The following is a 20,715-nucleotide window of genomic DNA, read 5'->3' on the forward strand; positions in this document are numbered from 1 at the left end:
TTTTGCTGTCTCTCTCACTCTCTTTTGCTCTCTCTATCACCCATCTTTTGCTCTCTCTATCACCCCTCTTTTGCTCTTTCCCCCTCTCATTTGCTCTCTTTTCCCCTCTCTTTTGCTGTCTCTTTCCCTCTCTCTATCCCCCCTCTCTTTTGCTATCTCTCCCTCTCTTTTGCTCCCCCCCTTTTATGCTCTCTCCCTCTCTTTTTCTCTCTCTCCCCCCTCTCTTTTGCTCTCTCTCTCCCCCCCCTCTCTTTTGCTCTCTCTTTCCCCCCTCTTTTCCATGACAATAATGACAGATGTTTTAAAGACAGAAGCAAGATTACGCAGAACACTGTGTATACCATTTCTGACATTTTAATAGAGTATCATAGGGGTATGGTGTCTATTAAAGTTAGTAGTTCTCTAGGGTTAAGTGGGTTGTTTATAAATTTCTAGGGCAATAGATACCAGTGCTGTTTTGAAAAGAAATTTAATTTAGCTCACATTAGTATGTGTAGATTTTAAGGGTGCAGGAATAAATGTTTCCAAATATTATGTGAAAGTCAGTTTCTATTAATTTGTTACTTAAAAGTGTTTTATATTAAAAGAGTGGTTGTGTGCATTTTTTTACAGTTTACTATCAGCTAGATTACGAGTTTTGCGTTATGAGTGAAAAAGCATTGTTATGCTTCATAACGTTGCTTTTCCCCCTTTTTTGCGCTCTCCCTCTCTCTTTTGCTCTCTCTCTCCCCTTTCACCCCCCTCTCTTTTGCTGTCTCTCTCCTCCTCTCTTTTCCTCCCTCTCTTTTGCGCTCTCCCCATCTCTTTTGCTCTCTCTCCCCATCTCTTTTGCTCTCTCTCCCCATCTCTTTTGCTCTCTGTCACCCATATTTTGCTCTCTCTATCACCCCTCTTTTGCTCTCTTTCCCCCTCTCATTTGCTGTCTCTTTCCCTCTCTCTATCCCCCCCTCTCTTTTGCTCTCTCTCCCTCTCTTTTGCTCCCCCCCCCTTTTATGCTCTCTCCCTCTCTTTTGCTCTCTCTTCCCCCCTCTCTTTTGCTCTCTATTCCCCCCCCTCTCCTTTGCTCTCTCTCCTGCTCTCTTTTCCTCCCTCTCTTTTGCGCTCTCCCCCATCTCTTTTGCTCTCTCTCCCCATCTCTTTTGCCGTCTCTCTCCCTCTCTTTTGCTGTCTCTCTCCCTCTCTTTTGCTGTCTCTCTCCCTCTCTTTTGCTGTCTCTCTCTCCCTATCTTTTGCTCTCTCTCCCTCTCTTTTGCTCTCTCTCTCCCTCTCTTTTGCTCTCTCTATCACCCATCTTTTGCTCTCGCTATCACCCCTCTTTTGCTCTCTCTATCACCCCTCTTTTGCTCTCTTTCTCCCTCTCATTTGCTCTCTCCCCCTCTCTTTTGCTGTCTCTTGTCCCCTCTCTTTTGCTGTATCTTTCCCTCTCTCTATCCCCCCTCTCTTTTGCTCCCCCCCCCCTTTTATGCTCTCTCCCTCTCTTTTGCCATCTCTACCCTCCCCCCTCTTTTGCTCTCTCTCTCCCCCCTCTTTTGCTCTCTCTCTCCCCCCTCTTTTGCTCTCTCTCTCCCCCCTCTTTTGCTCTCTCTCCCCCCTCACATTAGTATGTGTAGATTTTAAGGGTGCAGGAATAAATGTTTCCAAATATTATGTGAAAGTCAGTTTCTATTAATTTGTTACTTAAAAGTGTTTTATATTAAAAGAGTGGTTGTGTGCATTTTTTTACAGTTTACTATCAGCTAGATTACGAGTTTTGCGTTATGAGTGAAAAAGCATTGTTATGCTTCATAGCGTTGCTTTTCCCCCTCTTTTGCGCTCTCCCTCTCTCTTTTGCTCTCTCTCTCCCCTTTCACCCCCCTCTCTTTTGCTGTCTCTCTCCTCCTCTCTTTTCCTCCCTCTCTTTTGCGCTCTCTCCATCTCTTTTGCTCTCTCTCTCCATCTCTTTTGCTCTTTCTCCCCATCTCTTTTGCTCTCTGTCACCCATATTTTGCTCTCTCTATCACCCCTCTTTTGCTCTCTTTCCCCCTCTCATTTGCTGTCTCTTTCCCTCTCTCTATCCCCCCCTCTCTTTTGCTCTCTCTCCCTCTCTTTCGCTCCCCCCCCCCCTTTTATGCTCTCTCCCTCTCTTTTGCTCTCTCTTCCCTCCTCTCTTTTGCTCTCTATTCCCCCCCTCTCCTTTGCTCTCTCTCCTGCTCTCTTTTCCTCCCTCTCTTTTGCGCTCTCCCCCATCTCTTTTGCTCTCTCTCCCCATCTCTTTTGCTCTCTCTCCCCATCTCTTTTGCTGTCTCTCTCCCTCTCTTTTGCTGTCTCTCTCCCTCTCTTTTGCTCTCTCTCTCCCTCTCTTTTGCTCTCTCTATCACCCATCTTTTGCTCTCGCTATCACCCCTCTTTTGCTCTCTCTATCACCCCTCTTTTGCTCTCTCTATCACCCCTCTTTTGCTCTCTTTCTCCCTCCCCCTCTCTTTTGCTGTCTCTTGTCCCCTCTCTTTTGCTGTATCTTTCCCTCTCTCTATCCCCCCTCTCTTTTGCTCCCCCCCCCCTTTTATGCTCTCTCCCTCTCTTTTGCTATCTCTACCCTCCTCTCTTTTGCTCTCTCTCTCTCCCCTCTTTTGCTCTCTCTCTCCCCCCTCTTTTGCTCTCTCTCTCCCCCCTCTTTTGCTCTCTCTCTCCCCCCTCTTTTGCTCTCTCTCTCCCCCCTCTTTTGCTCTCTCTCTCCCCCCTCTTTTGCTCTCTCTCTCCCCCCTCTTTTGCTCTCTCTCTCCCCCCTCACATTAGTATGTGTAGATTTTAAGAGTGCAGGAATAAATGTTTCCACATATTATGTGAAAGTCAGTTTCTATTAATTTGTTACTTAAAAGTGTTTTATATTAAAAGAGTGGTTGTGTGCATTTTTTTACAGTTTACTATCAGCTAGATTACGAGTTTTGCGTTATGAGTGAAAAAGCATTGTTATGCTTCATAACGTTGCTTTTCCCCCTCTTTTGCGCTCTCCCTCTCTCTTTTGCTCTCTCTCTCCCCTTTCACCCCCCTCTCTTTTGCTGTCTCTCTCCTCCTCTCTTTTCCTCCCTCTCTTTTGCGCTCTCTCCATCTCTTTTGCTCTCTCTCTCCATCTCTTTTGCTCTCTCTCCCCCTCTCCTTTGCTCTCTCTCCCCCTCTCTTTTGCTGTCTCTCTCCCTCTCTTTTGCTGTCTCTCTCCCTCTCTTTTGCTGTCTCTCTCCCTCTCCTTTGCTGTCTCTCTCCCTCTCCTTTGCTGTCTCTCTCCCTCTCCTTTGCTGTCTCTCTCCCTCTCTTTTGCTGTCTCTCTTCCTCTCCTTTTCTCTATCACCCCTCTTTTGCTCTCTTTCTCCCTCTCATTTGCTCTCTCTCCCCCTCTCTTTTGCTGTCTCTTTTCCCCTCTCTTTTGCTGTATCTTTCCCTCTCTCTATCCCCCCTCTCTTTTGCTCCCCCCCCCCCTTTTATGCTCTCTCCCTCTCTTTTGCTATCTCTACCCTCCTCTCTTTTGCTCTCTCTTTCTCCCCCCTCTATTTTGCTCTCTCTCTCCCCTCTCTTTTGCTCTCTCTCTCCCCCCTCTTTTGCTCTCTCTCTCCCCCCTCTCTTTTGCATGACAATAATGACAGATGTTTTAAAGACAGAAGCAATATTACGCAGAACACTGTGTATACCATTTCTGACATATTTTAATAGAGTATCATAGGGGTATGGTGTCTATTAAAGTTAGTAGTTCTCTAGGGTTAAGTGGGTTGTTTATAAATTTCTAGGGCAATAGATACCAGTGCTGTTTTGAAAAGAAATTTAATTTAGCTCACATTAATATGTGTAGATTTTAAGGGTGCAGGAATAAATGTTTCCAAATATTATGTGAAAGTCAGTTTCTATTAATTTGTTACTTAAAAGTGTTTTATATTAAAAGAGTGGTTGTGTGCATTTTTTTACCGTTTACTCTCTATCAGCTAGATTACGAGTTTAGCGTTATGAGTGAAAAAGCATTGTTATGCTTCATAACGTTGCTTTTCCCCCTCTTTTGTGCTCTCCCTCTCTCTCTTTTGCTCTCTCTTTCCCCTTTCTCCCCCCTCTCTTTTGCTCTATCTCTCTACCCTCTCTTTTGCTCGCTCTCCTCTCTCTTTTGTTCTCTCTGTCCCCCTCTCTTTTGCTCTCTCTCCCCCCTCTTTTCCTCCCTCTCTTTTGCGCTCTCTCTTCCCCTCTCTTTTGTGCTCTCCCCCCTCTTTTGAGCTTTCTCCCCATCTCTTTTGCTCTTTCTCCCCATCTCTTTTGCTGTCTCTCTCCACCTCTCTTTTGCTCTCTCTCTCTCTCCCCCCATATTTTTCTCTCTCCCCCCTCTCTTGTGCTCTCTCTCCCCCCTCTCTTTTGTTCTCTCTCTACCCCTCTCTTTTCCTCCCTCTCTCTTCCCCTCTCTTTTGCGCTCTCCCCCCTCTCTTTTGCTCTCTCTCCCCCTTTCTTTTGCTGTCTCTTTCCCTCTCTCGATCCCCCCTCTCTTTTGCTGTCTCTCCCTCCTCTTTTTTGCTGTCTCTCCCTCTATTTTGCTCTCCTCCTCTTATGTTCTCTCCCCTCTCTTTTGCTCTCTCTCTCTCCCCTCTCTTTTGCTCTCTCTCTGCCCCCTCTCTTTTGCTCTCTCCCTGCCCCCTCTCTTTTGCTCTCTCTCTGCCCCCTCTCTTTTGCTCTCTCTCTGCCCCCTCTCTTTTGCTCTCTCTCTGCCCCCTCTCTTTTGCTCTCTCTCTGCCCCCTCTCTTTTGCTCTCTCTCTGCCCCCTCTCTTTTGCCCTCTCTCTGCCCCCTCTCTTTTGCCCTCTCTCTCCCCCCCCCCTCTCTTTTGCCCTCTCTCTCCCCCCCCCTCTCTTTTGCCCTCTCTCTCCCCCCCCCCCTCTCTTTTGCCCTCTCTCTCCCCCCCCTCTCTTTTGCCCTCTCTCTCCCCCCCCCTCTCTTTTGCCCTCTCTCTCCCCCCTCTCTTTTGCCCTCTCTCTCCCCCCCCCTCTCTTTTGCGCTGGTCATATATTTCCCTGTAAAGCAGCAGTTTTTATATGTTACCTAAACTGTAATTTCTCTAGCTAGATAACAAGTGGAGTGCTAAATTATTTTGCGCACGCAATCAAGCAAATTTGCGTGTTTGCGACTGTATGACAATTTATCATCTATTACAAGTGGCTGTTTATTGCTACCTCAAGCTCGCGGTAGCAATTATCGCTTATAAAAAAAAACAGATCATATCAGCCCCAAATTACTGTCTAGTGTAGGTTATTAAAAAAGGATGGAAGCATCTTTATTTTTTAATAATTTACTGCACTAGGCAGTATTTTGTGGTTAAAGTTGGTAGGAGTGGGGTGTTAGAGAAAAACGGCTCCTATAAGAGCCTATGGAAGCGTGCTCTTGTGAGCGCATGCTTCCCAGTGAGCGAACGTAAGGTCACGTTCGATTTGCTGAAAACTTGTAATACCAGTGCACATTGAGCTGGTATAACATAGTGGAGCACAAATATCGCTTTTATCAAAACGATATTTAGCGCACCACTTGTTTTCTAGCCCATAGTGTTTAGTGTTGGGGTTACTACATATAATTAGGTGATGGTGACATTTTATGGTAGAAATTTCAGACACTGAAGGTGAATCATTCATGAAAAATTCCAGTTGCATATAGAGGGTAACTCACCATTCTTACTATTTCCCCTAAAGTGTTACATTATCTACTCAGCTAACAAAAACATCATACCCGAATCAGGGCTAGATTACAAATGGCACGCTAATATTAGTGTTGCGATATTAAATTTGAAAGTAAAAGTATTTGCTCAAGGACAATCGACATTAACAAGCATCAGGTTAACACGACTGAAGGCCTTGCTTAAAGGATTAGGGATAAAATAATAGTTGCACCAAACACAACATACTGTAAATACATTAAAATAAACTGTTATACTCATATAAACATTATCTGATAAAAAAATATTTATAAAAATATTAATAAAAAATATTTATAAGAGTTCAAAGGTATCATCATCATCAGTTATTTAAAGAGTGCTAACAGATTCTGCAGTGCTATAAACATAGGCGGTATACAAGATAACATTTGTAGGGATCAAGTGGGTAGAGGGTCCTGCCGAGAGTTGCACTGTTGTAGTCGGCTCTTATGAAGGCGATCTGCAAACAGCTGGGCTCATAGGCTTACATGCTAAGGGGTTCAAGGGGAAAGTAATAGATGAGGGAAACAGTTCTTGTGCTGATGTTGCTTCGAAAAGCAGTTTGGAAATCTGTAGTGAATGATGCAACAGATAGGCAATGTTTACTTAATTTGTGCTTCAGCACTCAGCGTTCCCACTCTTCACTAAAATAGTTTATTCTCTCGTTTACACAATTTTTACTTCTGTTCATTATGATTTTCCCACACCCATGAGGAACCAAGTGAAGATGATGGTGACAGAATCATGAAGTCTGCTTTTTTACTAGTATTATTTGCAATATTCGGTATTAAATACCTACCATTATTCTGATATTTTACAAAATGTTGTGTAAATGTATTAGTGAATACTGGAAAGCCACAATGCATAAAATAAAATACAAAACAATATATTGTTTTAATAGTAACATTTTAATATTGTTGATAAACAGTACATACCTATTAAAACTAAACTAAAAGCACCTAGTATTTCCTACTAAAGTGAAGCTGCTTATGTTCCTAATGTCAGACATTTTTATACACTATATAAAGTACATAACAAAAATAAATAAATGAATGTACATTGAAAGGTAATCTTGTTTAATAAACATTCATTACTTTAAATGTCAATTCCGTTTGACTCTACATTAATTACATTATATATAACATTTAGTTTGTACAGTTAAAAGTACATCACATAACAGAATTACTAGGAAACCTTAAACGGAAATTCCATCCATCTTGTTATTCATTGGAAGTAACAACGTAAAAAGTGACATGTTTTCCCTAGGGCCAACAACCCATTTTCCAAGAAAATAGATTTAATTTAAGAAGCTTCTATTTTTAAACTGTTTCAAAGTGCTTTCCTATTTTTTTTTTTTAATGATTATTGAAATAGCCTTCCTGAAATTCCTCCATGGTATGCTCATTAATTTGTTTTGGTGGAAGCTACAGTACTATGGTTACGTTTCTTATCTACATATAATAATTAGGGCTATATTCTCCCTGGGCCCCATTAGGGCTATATTCTCCCTGGGCTCAAACAATACTAGGCCATGTTGGTTTGCCTCTCTCTTTTCTAGGCATAGGATCTTAGGCTCTCAAGGAACACCGACTGGATCTATTTGGAGGTATATCAGTGAGCTGAACTACTGTGAAGTTTCAGCCTGCCCCACTAGCACCACCTGGGTGCTTGACGTTTGTGAGTATATATAGTGCCTTCTATATATTTATTTCTTTGTTTTGGTGGTACTGGGCCATGGTGGCGCCTCTGTGTTCTTCTATTTGACGTTTCTTATCTACATTTGGTTTGTAGGAAATATCAGAACTACAATACCCTTCAGTAAACTTTCAAAAATAGATTTTGTATAAATTGTTCCAAGTGGTCCATCACTATTTGTGAGTCGGCTACAGAAACGTGGCTATTTTTACCCTCTTTCAGCTTAAGGAGAGTTCTGTGAGCTGGAGGTAAGGGGTTAAAAGAATTTAAAATATGAAGCTGACCTAAAGGACTTTGTTTCATTTGATCAATATTCAATGCTTGCAAAATGACAGGTGCAAACTTAGAGTAATGAGCTGTACTTGATATGACAACAGGACATGTTTTGTCCTGCACTTTGTCAGCAACTACTTTAGCAACAGCGGTATGTGTATCCAAAATATACCCTGTAGCTCTATAGACAGAGTGAATTGCTGCTAAGCAGTCCTTCTCAGAGCACCAGTCTGCAACAATATCATGCTGAAGAGCTCTAAGTAAATTGCTTTGCAGTTGAAAATGACCTTGATTCTGTAACTGATTATACAGATGTTGCACAAATTGACCGTCTTTGTTTGCAAGATGATGCAAATACCTCTCTAAATTTGAAGACTTGAGAATGTCAATTGATGGGGAAAATGACTGCTGCAGTTTTTGACCTCTTAGGTCATAATTACCTGTCCTTATAAAATCAGTCAAAATATGGTTCTGATTAGATGCGCATATGAGCTTTCTGATAGGTATTCCCATTTGCTTGGCATATACTGCTGCTAATATGTTTCCAAAGTTACCTGTGGGGATGCACACATCAATTGGGTTTCCAAAAGAAATAATGCCTTGGTCAACTAAATCAAGGTATGATGATGCGTGGTAAACTACTTGAGGGAGCAGTCTTGCCCAGTTTATTGAATTAGCCGTGCTAAGAGCAGTTCCATATTCAGCTGTGAGAAATCCAGTATAATCTGATTTATTAAATATTTCTTTAATAGCATTTTGACAAAAATCAAAATCAGATTGTATTCCTAACGCCAACCCATTAGTTCCTTGGCAAGTAATTATTTGCGCTTTTTGTACTGGGCTTATTCCATTTTCAGGATACAGGCAAGCCACAGCAATCCTTTGTTTGTCAATGTCACTGAGACGACTAAAGCCATCTAGAACAGCACTTCCTGTATCTCCAGAAGTTGCAACCAACACTAGGTAGTTGCACACTTTAGGAATACAGTAAGCAAAAAGATGAGGCAAACATTGCAATGCCAGATCCTTAAATGATGCTGTTGGCCCATGAAAAAGCTCAAGAATGAATTGATTACCAGTTAAATGTCTTACTGGAGCAATTCTGCTGCAAGCAAAATTTTCTCCATATGCTTTATCAACAATTTCTCCCAGTACAGAAGCAGGAATATCAACAGGATGTATGCATCTTTCTAATATTATCTGGGCTCTTTCAGTATAAGTGGACCTAATAAGTCTTTTCCATTCTCCTGCAGAGAACTTTGGTAGGTCATTCTCAGGAACATACAGCCCACCATCTGGAGCTAAACCATCAATAACTACATCACTGAAGTACTTTGTTTTGTCTTTACTAGGGTCTACAGATCTGGTGGAAATGAATGTGTCAGATTCAGTATCCTGGTATCTTTTAACTCCCTCAATTACTTTGTCGGCAACTATCTCTATATTATCGCCAGACAGACAAAACACACGGACATCATGCCATTTTTTATAATAGCGCTTCCTTTTCTGAAGTATGTCACCCATTGAAGCTCCGGACAATTGGCCAACAATACGATCCACTTTCATTCCTTCAAGCCTATCCAAAATATCTTCTGTACTAACATCAAGATATACCACTATTCCATTTTTCTTTGTATGCTCCATGCTAGAAGTGTGAAGAGGGTTGGAACCTGTAAGGGAAATTACACTTCCAGATGCTGTAAACTTTAAAAGGGCTTTTCCTTCCTCTTCCAAAAATTGCTTGTCACCAACATCCTGCAATTTATTAGCAACACTCATATTCCAGTCTTTTTCAAGGATGTCGTCATCAACATCAATAACAGGGCATCCCAGCTTCTCTCCAAGTAATCTGCCTACTAACGTTTTCCCAGAACCCGGAGGTCCCATCAAAACAAGATTTTTGTCTCCAATAAGTGGGCTGTGGGTTGAAAGACATAATTTCCGTTGTTTTGGTTTTGCAAAGGTCCTTGTTAGAAGAAACTTAAACAATTTTGTTGTAGACTTTGAAATACATAATGACATTTTGGCTTTTCCTTCTGGATGTTGAAAATTGTTAAACACACACTTTTTGTAGACTTAAACAATGTTAAATATAGCTCTGAAAAAGAAACAAAAAGGATTTTAATAGGAGAAAATGTGTTATGACTTCCATCAACACCAAAAATACATAGAGTCATTTAATTTAAATTTAGGTATAAGATACAAAACAAAAGTTTTACAGTCGCTACACCTATGCAGAATGCACTTATTTGCTGGCTAATGGAACAAACTAAGTTTAGATGTTCTACCAAGTTTCTTAACCCCTTAAAGACTGGGCATTTCAGACAAAAACTTCCCCAAAAGACCAGAAAATGTTTAGCATTTTTGCAATCACTGCATTTAAACAGAAATAGAGCCTTTTTTATATTTACCTATCAAAACTATAAAAAAAATTTTAGTAGACAACCTAAAGTATTGATCTAGGCCCATTTTGGTATATTTCATGCCACCATTTCACCGTCAAATGCGATAAAAAAAAAAAAAAGTCAGCCTCCCACCTGACACATCCCACCCTCTGATCTATCCCTAACCCCCTTTAAACAACTCTATTCCCTCCCCAACATTACAATTGTCACTGCAATCTTAACTGGCAGAAAGTCTGACAGTATGAAAAAAAGCCTTTTTTAATAAATATGTTTGCTGCAGTGTAGGTTCCCCCCTAACCTCCCTGATCCCCCCCAAAAAGCTATCCATACCTCCCTCCTCTACCTATTTGCCACCATCTTAGGTACTGTCAGCTTTCTGCCAGTACCCAGTTTGTTGCAAAATTGGCACAAAAAAAATGTTAAAAAATAAAAATAAAATTCCCATTTTTTCTGTAGTGTAGCTGCCCCCCCCCCTCAATACACTACCACCCTCCCAGATCCCTTTCTGTTAACGGTTCCCACATAGGATCCCCCTAATTGCCCCTACTCCCTCCTTCCCCCTCAATGAAGCAGTTTTTTTTTTTCTATACCCTGTAGCGTGGCCGAGGAGCGGTCTCACCCACTCCCGCCCTCCTCCTGCCTCCTCCAGCGATGGGCTGCCCACCTATCTCCCTCCTTACGCTCCCACCCACCAACGATCGGCACCACTGCTGTCCGATCCAGAGAGGGCCACAGAGTGGCCCTCTCTGCATCGGTAACTCTGCAAATCTATTTCTACAGTGCCTCACTCGTGAGGCATGCAGAAATAGTGTGATCTTGCTATTTTGAGCGAGATTGTGGCAGAGAGAAGCCCAGGACCGCAGTGACGTACAGGGTACGCTGGTCTTTAAGGGCATAACAACCAGCGTCATACAGGGTACGGCGCTGTTTGTTAAGGGGTTAAATATATTTTTTTTTCCCATAAAAGCAGATGTACTGCATCCAAAGCTTTCAATGCTCCACCTTTTTACAAACTACTAAGAGGGCTTGAATTTTTAATTTAACTGCTCCAATTGCACCAAAAAAGGGACATAAAACCCCACATTTTTCTTTCATGATTCAGATTACATTTTTTATCTAACTTGCTTCATTCTCTTGGTATCCTATGTTAAAAAATATATCTAAATATGCTAATGAGCCTGAAGTTAAAGGGACAGTCTACACCAGAATTTTTATTGTTTTAAAAGATAGATAATCCCTTTATTACCCATTTCCCAGTTTTGCATAACCAACACAGTTATAATAACATACTTTTAACCTCTGTGATTATCTTGTATCTAAGCCTCTGCAAACTGCTTTTACACCTATAGGGTCTAATAACAATTCTTTAGTTTGCAGGTACCATACCCCAAATTTAGTATTAAGGTGGTATTAATACTACATGTATTGCGTCACCCCTACAGCACCATCACTGAGGCCTAGAAGCTGCAATGTTAGGTTTAGAAACTACCTTATTCTGTCTTTGTCTTATCCACCACTTGCCCTAATTCTATTTATTACCTAGATTGTGATGAAGCTCAACCAGCGGCCGAGGTGGCGTGACTATACTGGGATACATAATATGCTGCATACACAAGCTTATAATGCTTAGGCTTAGAGGGTCAATATATTTGGGTTTGAAATTTACCGTATATGGATTAGACTCCCTATGCAATGGGGCTAGAGATTATGCCAGAACAGCTAAACCACTACTCTGCTGATATCCCCTCTCTTTAATGGTTTCTAATAAGCTGTATAACTAGGAGCTATGTATGTATTCCCCCTGATTTGCTGTTACTCATGTGAGATTGTTATTGTTAATAATGTTGAGACTCACTCTGAAATTGAGAGTTGCTAGATTGTTTTAGACTCCCTCTAGTGTATATGCAAGACACATGGTGCCCGTAATTAAGTCCTAATTACTGTTAAAATTATATTTGAAAAGCGAGTAAACTGAGATTCATTATGAGGGATTGCAGGCTTGCTATAACTGATAAATTACATATGTGGGTGCCATTGTGTATATCGTTAATGCTTACACCAGTGAATTGTGATGTAGGGGACCTTGGTTGCTGCTATACTCTACAATAATATATCATACCCAGTATGGAAGCCTTGCTCTGGAGTCCATATATAGTGGTCTGCGACTAAAGTCCTGAGGTAGTAGATTAGGAATGAGGCTTGCTCTAAGCTATATATCATAATACACTCAGTATGCAAGATTTGTTTAGAGTAGTTGAATAGTAACAGTTAACCCTAGTGTTAATAAGCTGGGAATGATGCTTATAATGGCCAGCAATGATCAGATGGAAAAACTGTGCTATTACTGAACGTCTTACTTATCGCTTTTAATGTTTGCCTGCCTAAAGATTGTATGCATTTTTAGGGTAGCCCCGTACGATATGACTTATGAGATGTGGATACCTATTATTACATTATGTACCTAGGATCCAGGAGTGGCCCTTTTTGTTATTTTCATATTTTCCCCCTGAAATCCCCCATCATGACATTTCTTTTTTTGGAGGTCCAAAAGAGGCCTATATACATCATTAGGGGAAACTATCCCATTAGTTATTCATATATACCTATTAATTAGCTGTAATATATACATTAACAATACCAAGCCCAAGAGTGGCTATGGATCAATTTACCCTCACTGAATGTTATTATATTTTGAGCCAAGAGTGACATACTATTTCCAGAGGGGAATAATATAATTGGAAAAATGAGGTTATTGCTATTTTTGCCTACTTAACTTTTGGATTGATATGTTTCTGAGACTGTACATTATTCTATCAATGTGCTGTAATTTCTAAGTTTTGGCTATTTTGCTTGCACTGTATATGTTTTCATTTACCTCAATAAAAATATTATAAAAAAACAAAAAAAAAAACTGCAAAGGGCTTTGTCATAGAGATACATACAACATACACGTCTAAAAATGTATATGTATGCATGTGTATATATATTTATTTATGTGCATGTAAGTACATTTGTATTTGTTATTTATGTGTGTACACTGTCAGAAAAAAGGGTACAGTTGGGGTCCGTTTGTGAACACTTAGGCATCTATTTATCAAGCCGTCAACCACAAATATGCTGGAATTCCGCAGCGTATTTGTGGCGAGCACAGGTCGATGCTTACGTCAATACAGGTGTTCCGAATGCAAATTCTGCACAATCTGACTACTTTTGCTAGTTATCAAATTTCTACCAGGTATGCTCACCATTATTCCGGCCCAGCGTACCTGGTTTTCAATCCGCCGCCTATACCATAGGAATCAATGGGAGTCTGAAAGCAGCGAAAGCTCATGTCCACTGCTGCCCGATATCCCATTGATTCCTATGGTAACGTTTACACTTAACACCCTAACATGTACCCCGAGTCTAAACACCCCTAATCTGCCGCCACCTACCTACATTTATTAACCCCTAATCTGCTGCCCCCAACGTCGCCGACACTATATTACATTTATTAACCCCTAACCCTAAATCTAACCCTAACCCTAACACCCCCTAACTTAAATAAATCTAAATAAATATTCCTATCATTAAATAAATTATTCCTATTTAAAACCAAATACTTACCTGTAAAATAAACCCTAAGATAGCTACAATATAAACTAATAGTTATATTGTAGCTAGCTTAGGGTTTATTTTTATTTTACAGGCAAGTTTGACTGAACTGCAACCCTTAGCGCCTTGAGACCCTTACGGGTGAATAGCCGCGCTTTACAAGAACCCAATAGATAGATAGATGCATATTTAATAACTTCCTAGATAAAATAAATACAAATATGTACTATGATGGATACGTGTTGCATGTTTACTTGATAACATAATACACTTAGCAATTTTTTGGAAGCCGGCGATGTAAAGCGGGCTGAAAAAAAGAAAAAAAAAAAAAAAAAGAAAGAAAAAATAAATAAATAAATACAAATATACCTGTAAAATAAAACCTAACCTAAGTTACAATTACACCTAACACTACACTATAATTAAATTAATTCCCTAAACTAAATACAATTAAATAAAATTATCTAAAGTACAAAAAAACAAACACTAAATTACAGAAAATAATAAACAAATTACAAGATTTTTTAAACTAATTATACCTAATCTAATCCCCCTAACAAAATAAAAAAGCCCCCCCAAAATAAAAAAAGCCCTACCCTACACTAAATTACAAATAGCCCTTAAAAGGGCCTTTTGCGGGGCATTGCCCCAAAGAAATCAGCTCTTTTACCTGTAAAAAAAAATTAAAACCCCCCTAACATTAAAACTCACCACCCACACAACCAACCCTACTCTAAAACCCACCCAATCCCCCCTTAAAAAAAAAAACTAACACTAACCCCTTGAAGATCACCCTAGCGTGACAGGCAGAAGTCTTCATCCAGACGGCATCTTCCATCTTCATCCATCCGGAGCGGCTCCATCTTCAAGAAATCCGATGTGGAGCATCCTCTTCATCCGACGTCTTCTTGAACAATGACGGTTCCTTTAAGTGACGTCATCCAAGATGGCGTCCCTTCAATTCTGATTGGCTGATAGAATTCTATCAGCCAATCGGAATTAAGGTAGGAAAAATTCTATTGGCTGAATGCAAGCTCAATCCTATTGGCTGATTGCATCAGCCAATAGGATTTTTCCTACCTTAATTCCGATTGGCTGATAGAATTCTATCAGCCAATCAGAATTGAAGGGACGCCATCTTGGATGACGTCACTTAAAGGAACAGTCATTGACGTTAGATGAAGAGGATGCTCCGCGTCGGATGTCTTGAAGATTGAGCCGCTCCGCGCCGGATGGATGACGATAGAAGATGCCGTCTGGATGAAGACTTCTGCCCGTCTGGAGAACCATTTCTGCCTGTCTGGAAGACCACTTCTGCCGGCTTCGTTGAGGACTTTGGCTTGGTTGGGTGAAGACTTCTCATGTTAGGGTGATCTTCAACGGGTTAGTGTTAGGTTTTTTTAAGGGGGATTGGGTGGGTTTTAATGTTGGGGGGGGTGGTTTGTAATTTTTTGTACAGGTAAAAGAGCCGATTACTTTGGGGCAATGCCCCGCAAAAGGCCCTTTTAAGGACTATTTGTAATTTAGTGTAGGGTAGGGATTTTTTTTATTTTGGGGGGGCTTTTTTATTTTGTTAGGGGGATTAGATTAGGTGTAATTAGTTTAAAAATCTTGTAATTTCTTTATTATTTTCTGTAATTTAGTGTTTGTTTTTTGTACTTTAGATAATTTTATTTAATTGTATTTAGTTTAGGGAATTAATTTAATTATAGTGTAGTGTTAGGTGTAATTGTAACTTAGGTTAGATTTTATTTTACAGGTATATTTGTATTTATTTTAACTAGGAAGTTATTAAACAGTTAATAACTATTTAATAACTATTGTACCTAGTTAAAATAAATACAAACTTGCCTGTAAAATAAAAATAAACCCCAAGATAGCTACAATGTAACTATTAGTTATATTGTAGCTATCTTAGGGTTTATTTTACAGGTAAGTATTTAGTTTTAAATATGAATAATTTATTTAATGATAGGAATATTTATTTATATTTATTTAAATTATATTTAAGTTAGGGGGTGTTAGGGTTAGACTTAGGGGTTAATAAATTTAATATAGTGGAGGCGATGTTGGGTGCCACAGATTAGGGGTTAATAAATGTAGGTAGGTGGCGGCAGTATAGAGGGGGCAGATTAGGGGTTAATAAGTATAATGTAGGTGGCGGCGGTGTAGGGGGTGGAAGATTAGGGGTTTATAAGTATAATGTAGGTGGCGGTGGGCTCCGGGAGTGGGGATTTAGGGGTTAAACACTTTATTTAGTTGCGGCGGGGTCTGTGAGCGGTGGTTTAGGGGTTAATACATTTATTAGAGTTGCGGTGGGCTCCGGGAGCAGCGGTATAGGGGGTAAAACAGTATAGTATAGTGTGGGTGTTTAGTGACAGGGTACCAATAAAACTGTGAAAAAGCCAAAGAGCAGCGAGATCGATGACTGTTAGTTAACAGTAGTCTGCTGCTCATCACCCTGTACTTGGTGTGCGGCTTTTTCACAGCTTTTTTGGTAATTTTGGAGAACGTATTCAGGTCCGCGGCAGCGATGTTAGGCGGTCTTACGCGAGCGTATTGGTGCCGTTGAATGCAAGTAAGTTGACGGGTTGATAAATAGATGCCTTAGGGTACAACTGCTGTGGTTGAACACTCAATGGATCATAATTGCACCTTAAGGAACTAATATGTACCATTTAGCGGTAAATAAGGTACAAATAGGTTTCCAACTGTCAAAGGGTCCATGACTGTACCATTTAACCCCCCAAAAAGGTACAATCACTTGTGTGACTAAAAGGTTGAGGGGGATGGGTGGTTCAAGGCTGCCAAACCCTGCAAGTCCATATCATTTGTACAGCTCTATTATTAATATTCACATAACTGTCAGTCGCCCAAAATGAATGCAACATACATGTTGTACAGCAAAATAATTATGTTCAATTGTTGTTGGTAATATGCAAGAAGTAGGCAAAGCAAACAAAATACTTAAAGGGACAGTCTACACTAGAATTGTTATTGTTTAAAAGATGGATAATCCCTTTATTACCCATTCCCCAGTTTTGCATAACCAATACAGTTATATTAATATATGTTTTACCTCTGTGATTACCTTGTATCTAAGCCTCTGCAGACTGTCCCCTTATCTCAGTGCTTTTGATGGGCATGTAGTTTAGCCAATCAGTGCAGACTCCTAAATAACTAAATGGGAGTGAGCATATTGTTATCTATATAACACTCATGAACTAGTACTGTCTAACTGTCAAAAACTTTCAAAATGCTCTGAGCTAAGAGGCGGTTTTCAACGATTTAGAAATCAGTTTGAGCCTACCTAGGTTTAGCTTTTGAAAAATACCAGCAAGGGAACAAATCAAATTTAGTGCTAAAAGTCATTTGGAAAGTTGGTTAAATTTTCATGCCCTATCTGAATCATGAAAGTTTAATTTAGAATAAACTGTCCCTTTAATAACCCATATATTCAATGATACTGTGTTGCTGGTTCTAAATAGCAAACAAGAACTTAACATTTTAATGTTTATATTTAGAGCATCAAGATGTTAACTCTTAAACATAAAGCAAATGTATTAACTAAAATTACAAAGAAAAAAAATGTTTTCAAATAAACAAGAGCTGTTTAAGAACCAGTTTAAAAAAAATTAAAATAAAATTGTAACCGTTCCCCAGTCACATACATGGACATTGTGTGACATGCCATAGCGCCATCTGTTGGTTGAAAGTTCCATGACATGTAACACAGCTCCATCTATTGGTAGAAGGTTCATCATCAAAATGAGTACTGGGGAAATATACTCATTTGCATATATTTTGCATAGAGTGACAATTCAATGAATAGATTGTGAGTTTTATCGTTTATCCCTCCCCCGAATCCCCCTTCTTTTTGTTAGAGTTATATTTTATTATTATGTTGTTTTCTATATATTTATGTTTTATGTGGCATGTCACCCTAAATTAAATGGGGTAATTTTAGAGTCTAGTGCAGAGTGATATAAAACACATTGAGTAGCTCTTTTTGGAACTGGTTGTTTGGTCTGGCTCAATCAGGTGGTTCTGTAGCAGTCTTTGGAATTGCTACATGACTACAGTTAAGTATACAAGCCTTTTTTTAAAGCTGCAGTGTGGCTATTGTAATACTGCTGCCTGAAAAAGTACACAATCGTTAAATGAATGCATGCATATCGAATGTTATATAAAAAATGTAATGGAACAACATTTGTAATATGCTGTGTTGAGTACAAATTTGCCATCATGAGGTACAAAGGGCTTGTCACTGGGGCAGTACCCTTAAAAGGCCAAATTTGCACCATTTTTTAAGGGTACAATATGGTACCATAGGACTGAGGTCCAATCTAGTCACCAAAGGTACATATTTGCCGTTAAAAGGTGCAATCTGCAAGGGTACCAATTTGTACCCATTTTAAAGGGTACAGCAGGTGTACCTTTGAGGGTACTGCCCCAGTGACAAGCTGTTGTACCCCTAAAGGTACAATTTTTGCACATTTTTTCTGACAGTGTATACATGTATTTACAAACATATATACACATACATATGTATACATATATAGACATATATAGAAGTGCATTGGAGCCCTTTGCAGTCAAGTAGATGAAAACATGTAAAATCATATTTATGCAATTTTCATATTTAATAAACAGCTAGATTACGAGTTTGGCGTTATGAGTGAAAAAGCATCGTTATGCTTCACGCCCCTATTACAAGTCTTGTAGGTATAGGTGTACTGCACACCTTTTTGGCCATCACGCAACGTCAGTACCGCACTTTTAAAAAAAGTCCTTTTTCAATGGGACTTCCATAGCGCCGGTATTACGAGTTTTGCCTGGGAGGCCAAAAAGTGAGCGGTATACTCTATAACCACAAGAGCCATACTGCCATCTAAAGTCAGTAGTTATGAGTTTAACGTTACAAAGCTGTAGCATAAAACTCATAACTAAAGTGTTAAAAAGTACACTAACACCCATAAACTACCTATTAACCCCTAAACCGAGGCCCTCCCGCATCGCAAACACTATAATACATTTATTAACCCCTAATCTGCCGCTCCCGACATCGCCGCCAATTAAAAAAAAATATTAACCCCTATCCCGCCGCCACTATAATAAACCTATTAACCCCTAAACCGCTGCACTCCCGCATCGCAAACACTATTTAAAGATTAACCCCTAATCTGCCGTCCGTCCACACCGCCGCTATAATAAACCTATTAACCACTAAACCGCAAGCCCCCCACAACGAAATATACTAAAATAAACTATTAATCCCTAATCCTCTGGCCTCCCACATCACTAACTCTACATAAATATATTAACCCCTAAACCTAAGCCTAACGTAACCCTAACACCCCCTAACTTAAATATAATTAAAATAAATCTAAATTAAAACTTACAATTATTACCTAAATAATGCCTATTTAAAACTAAATACTTACCTGTAAAAAAAAAAAAAAAACCTAAGCTAGCTACAAAATAACTAATAGTTACATTGTAGCTATCTTAGGTTTTATTTTTATTTCACAGGTAAGTTTGTATTTATTTTAACTAGGTAGACTAGTTAATAAATAGCTATTAACGATTTACTAACTACCTAGCTAAAATAAATACAAAGTTACCTGTAAAATAAAACCTAACATTACAATAAAATAAAATAATTAAATACAATTATCTAAATTACAAAAAAACCACTAAATTACACAAAATAAAAAACAAAATATCAAAAATAAAAATGAATTAGTCCTAATCTAATAGCCATATCAAAATAAAAAAGCCCACTCAAAATAAAATAAACCCTAGCCTACACTAAACTTCCAATGGCCCTTAAAAGGGCCTTTTGCTGGGCATTGCTCCAAAGAAATCAGCTCTTTTACCTGTAAAAAAAAATACAAACAACCCCCCAACAGTAAAACCCACCACCCACACAACCAAACCCCCCAAATAAAAACCTATCTAAATAAACCTAAGCTAAACATTGCCTTGAAAAGGGTATTTGGATGTGCATTGCTCTTAAAATGGCATTTAGCTCTTTTACATTGCCCAAAACCCTAATCTAAAAATAAAACCTACTTAATAAACCCTTAAAAAAAAAACTAACACTAACCCCCCCCCCCCCGACGATCCACTTACAGTTTTCGAAGACCAGACATCCATCCTCATCCAGACGGCAGAAGTCTTCATCCAGACGGCATCTTCTATCTTCATCCATCCGGCACGGAGCGGGTCCATCTTCAAGACATCCGGCGCAGAGCATCCTCTTCTTACGAAATCCATAAAAAAATCCTATTGGCTGTTGCAATCAGCCAATAGGATTGAGCTCAATCCTATTGGCTGATTGCAACAGCCAAAAGGATTTTTTCCCCTATAATTCCTATTGGCTGATAGAATTCCATCAGCCAATCGGAACGTAAGAGACGCTATCTTGGAGGGAAACTTCATTTTCCAGCAGATTTCGTAAGAAGAGGATGTTCCGCACCAGATGTCTTGTAGATGAAGCCGCTCCGCGCCGGATGGATGAAGATAGAAGATACCGTCTGGATGAAGACTTCTGCCCGCTTGGACACACAGCACAGTATTCAATAAATACTGTACCTGTAAAATAGTGACAATTACTGTAGTAAAATTTGCCAGATTATAACACTGAGACACAGATTGCACTATAATGCCGCAAACAGAGTGAACTGCGCAAATCAAAATGGTGCCAGTCACTTTTCTCGCAATCTCACAAAGATTACAGCACTGTTTCAAAATCCTTGGAGGTTGAACTTCAGCTCCACAAAGCGCTGTAAAGTGAAGCATACATATATGTGTGTGTGTGTGTGTGTGTGTGTGTGTGTGTGTGTGTGTGTGTGTGTATTTATGAATAAATAGAACATATTCTGCTATGTGAAGAACATTGGAATGTAAAATATTAATATTTTCATTTCAGGTTAAGGTACTTGAGAAAATGCAATTGGGTTTGCACACGAGTAGTGTTTTTTTCCACTTTTTTTTCTCCATTGACTTCTATGGGGAAATACGATAAATAGCGCTCCACTCATAATCTAGCCCTAAATTATGT

General features: G+C 39.5%; 1 protein-coding gene across 2 annotated transcripts in view; it reads right to left on the reverse strand.

Annotated features, from left to right (window-relative positions):
• Nucleotides 1-6,571: 6,571 nt before the first annotated feature.
• Nucleotides 6,572-20,715, reverse strand: part of THNSL1 (threonine synthase like 1) — a 52,145-nt gene continuing 38,001 nt past the window's right edge. For both annotated transcript variants that reach the window (XM_053713933.1, XM_053713932.1), the window contains exon 2: nucleotides 6,572-9,748. In XM_053713933.1, the coding sequence (XP_053569908.1) occupies nucleotides 7,498-9,672 (2,175 nt within the window). In that variant the 5' untranslated portion in view covers nucleotides 9,673-9,748 and the 3' untranslated portion in view covers nucleotides 6,572-7,497. The remainder of the gene's footprint in view (nucleotides 9,749-20,715) is intronic.

This window comes from Bombina bombina, chromosome 5 (assembly GCF_027579735.1).
Source record: "Bombina bombina isolate aBomBom1 chromosome 5, aBomBom1.pri, whole genome shotgun sequence".
NCBI classification, from domain to species: Eukaryota; Metazoa; Chordata; class Amphibia; order Anura; family Bombinatoridae; genus Bombina; species Bombina bombina.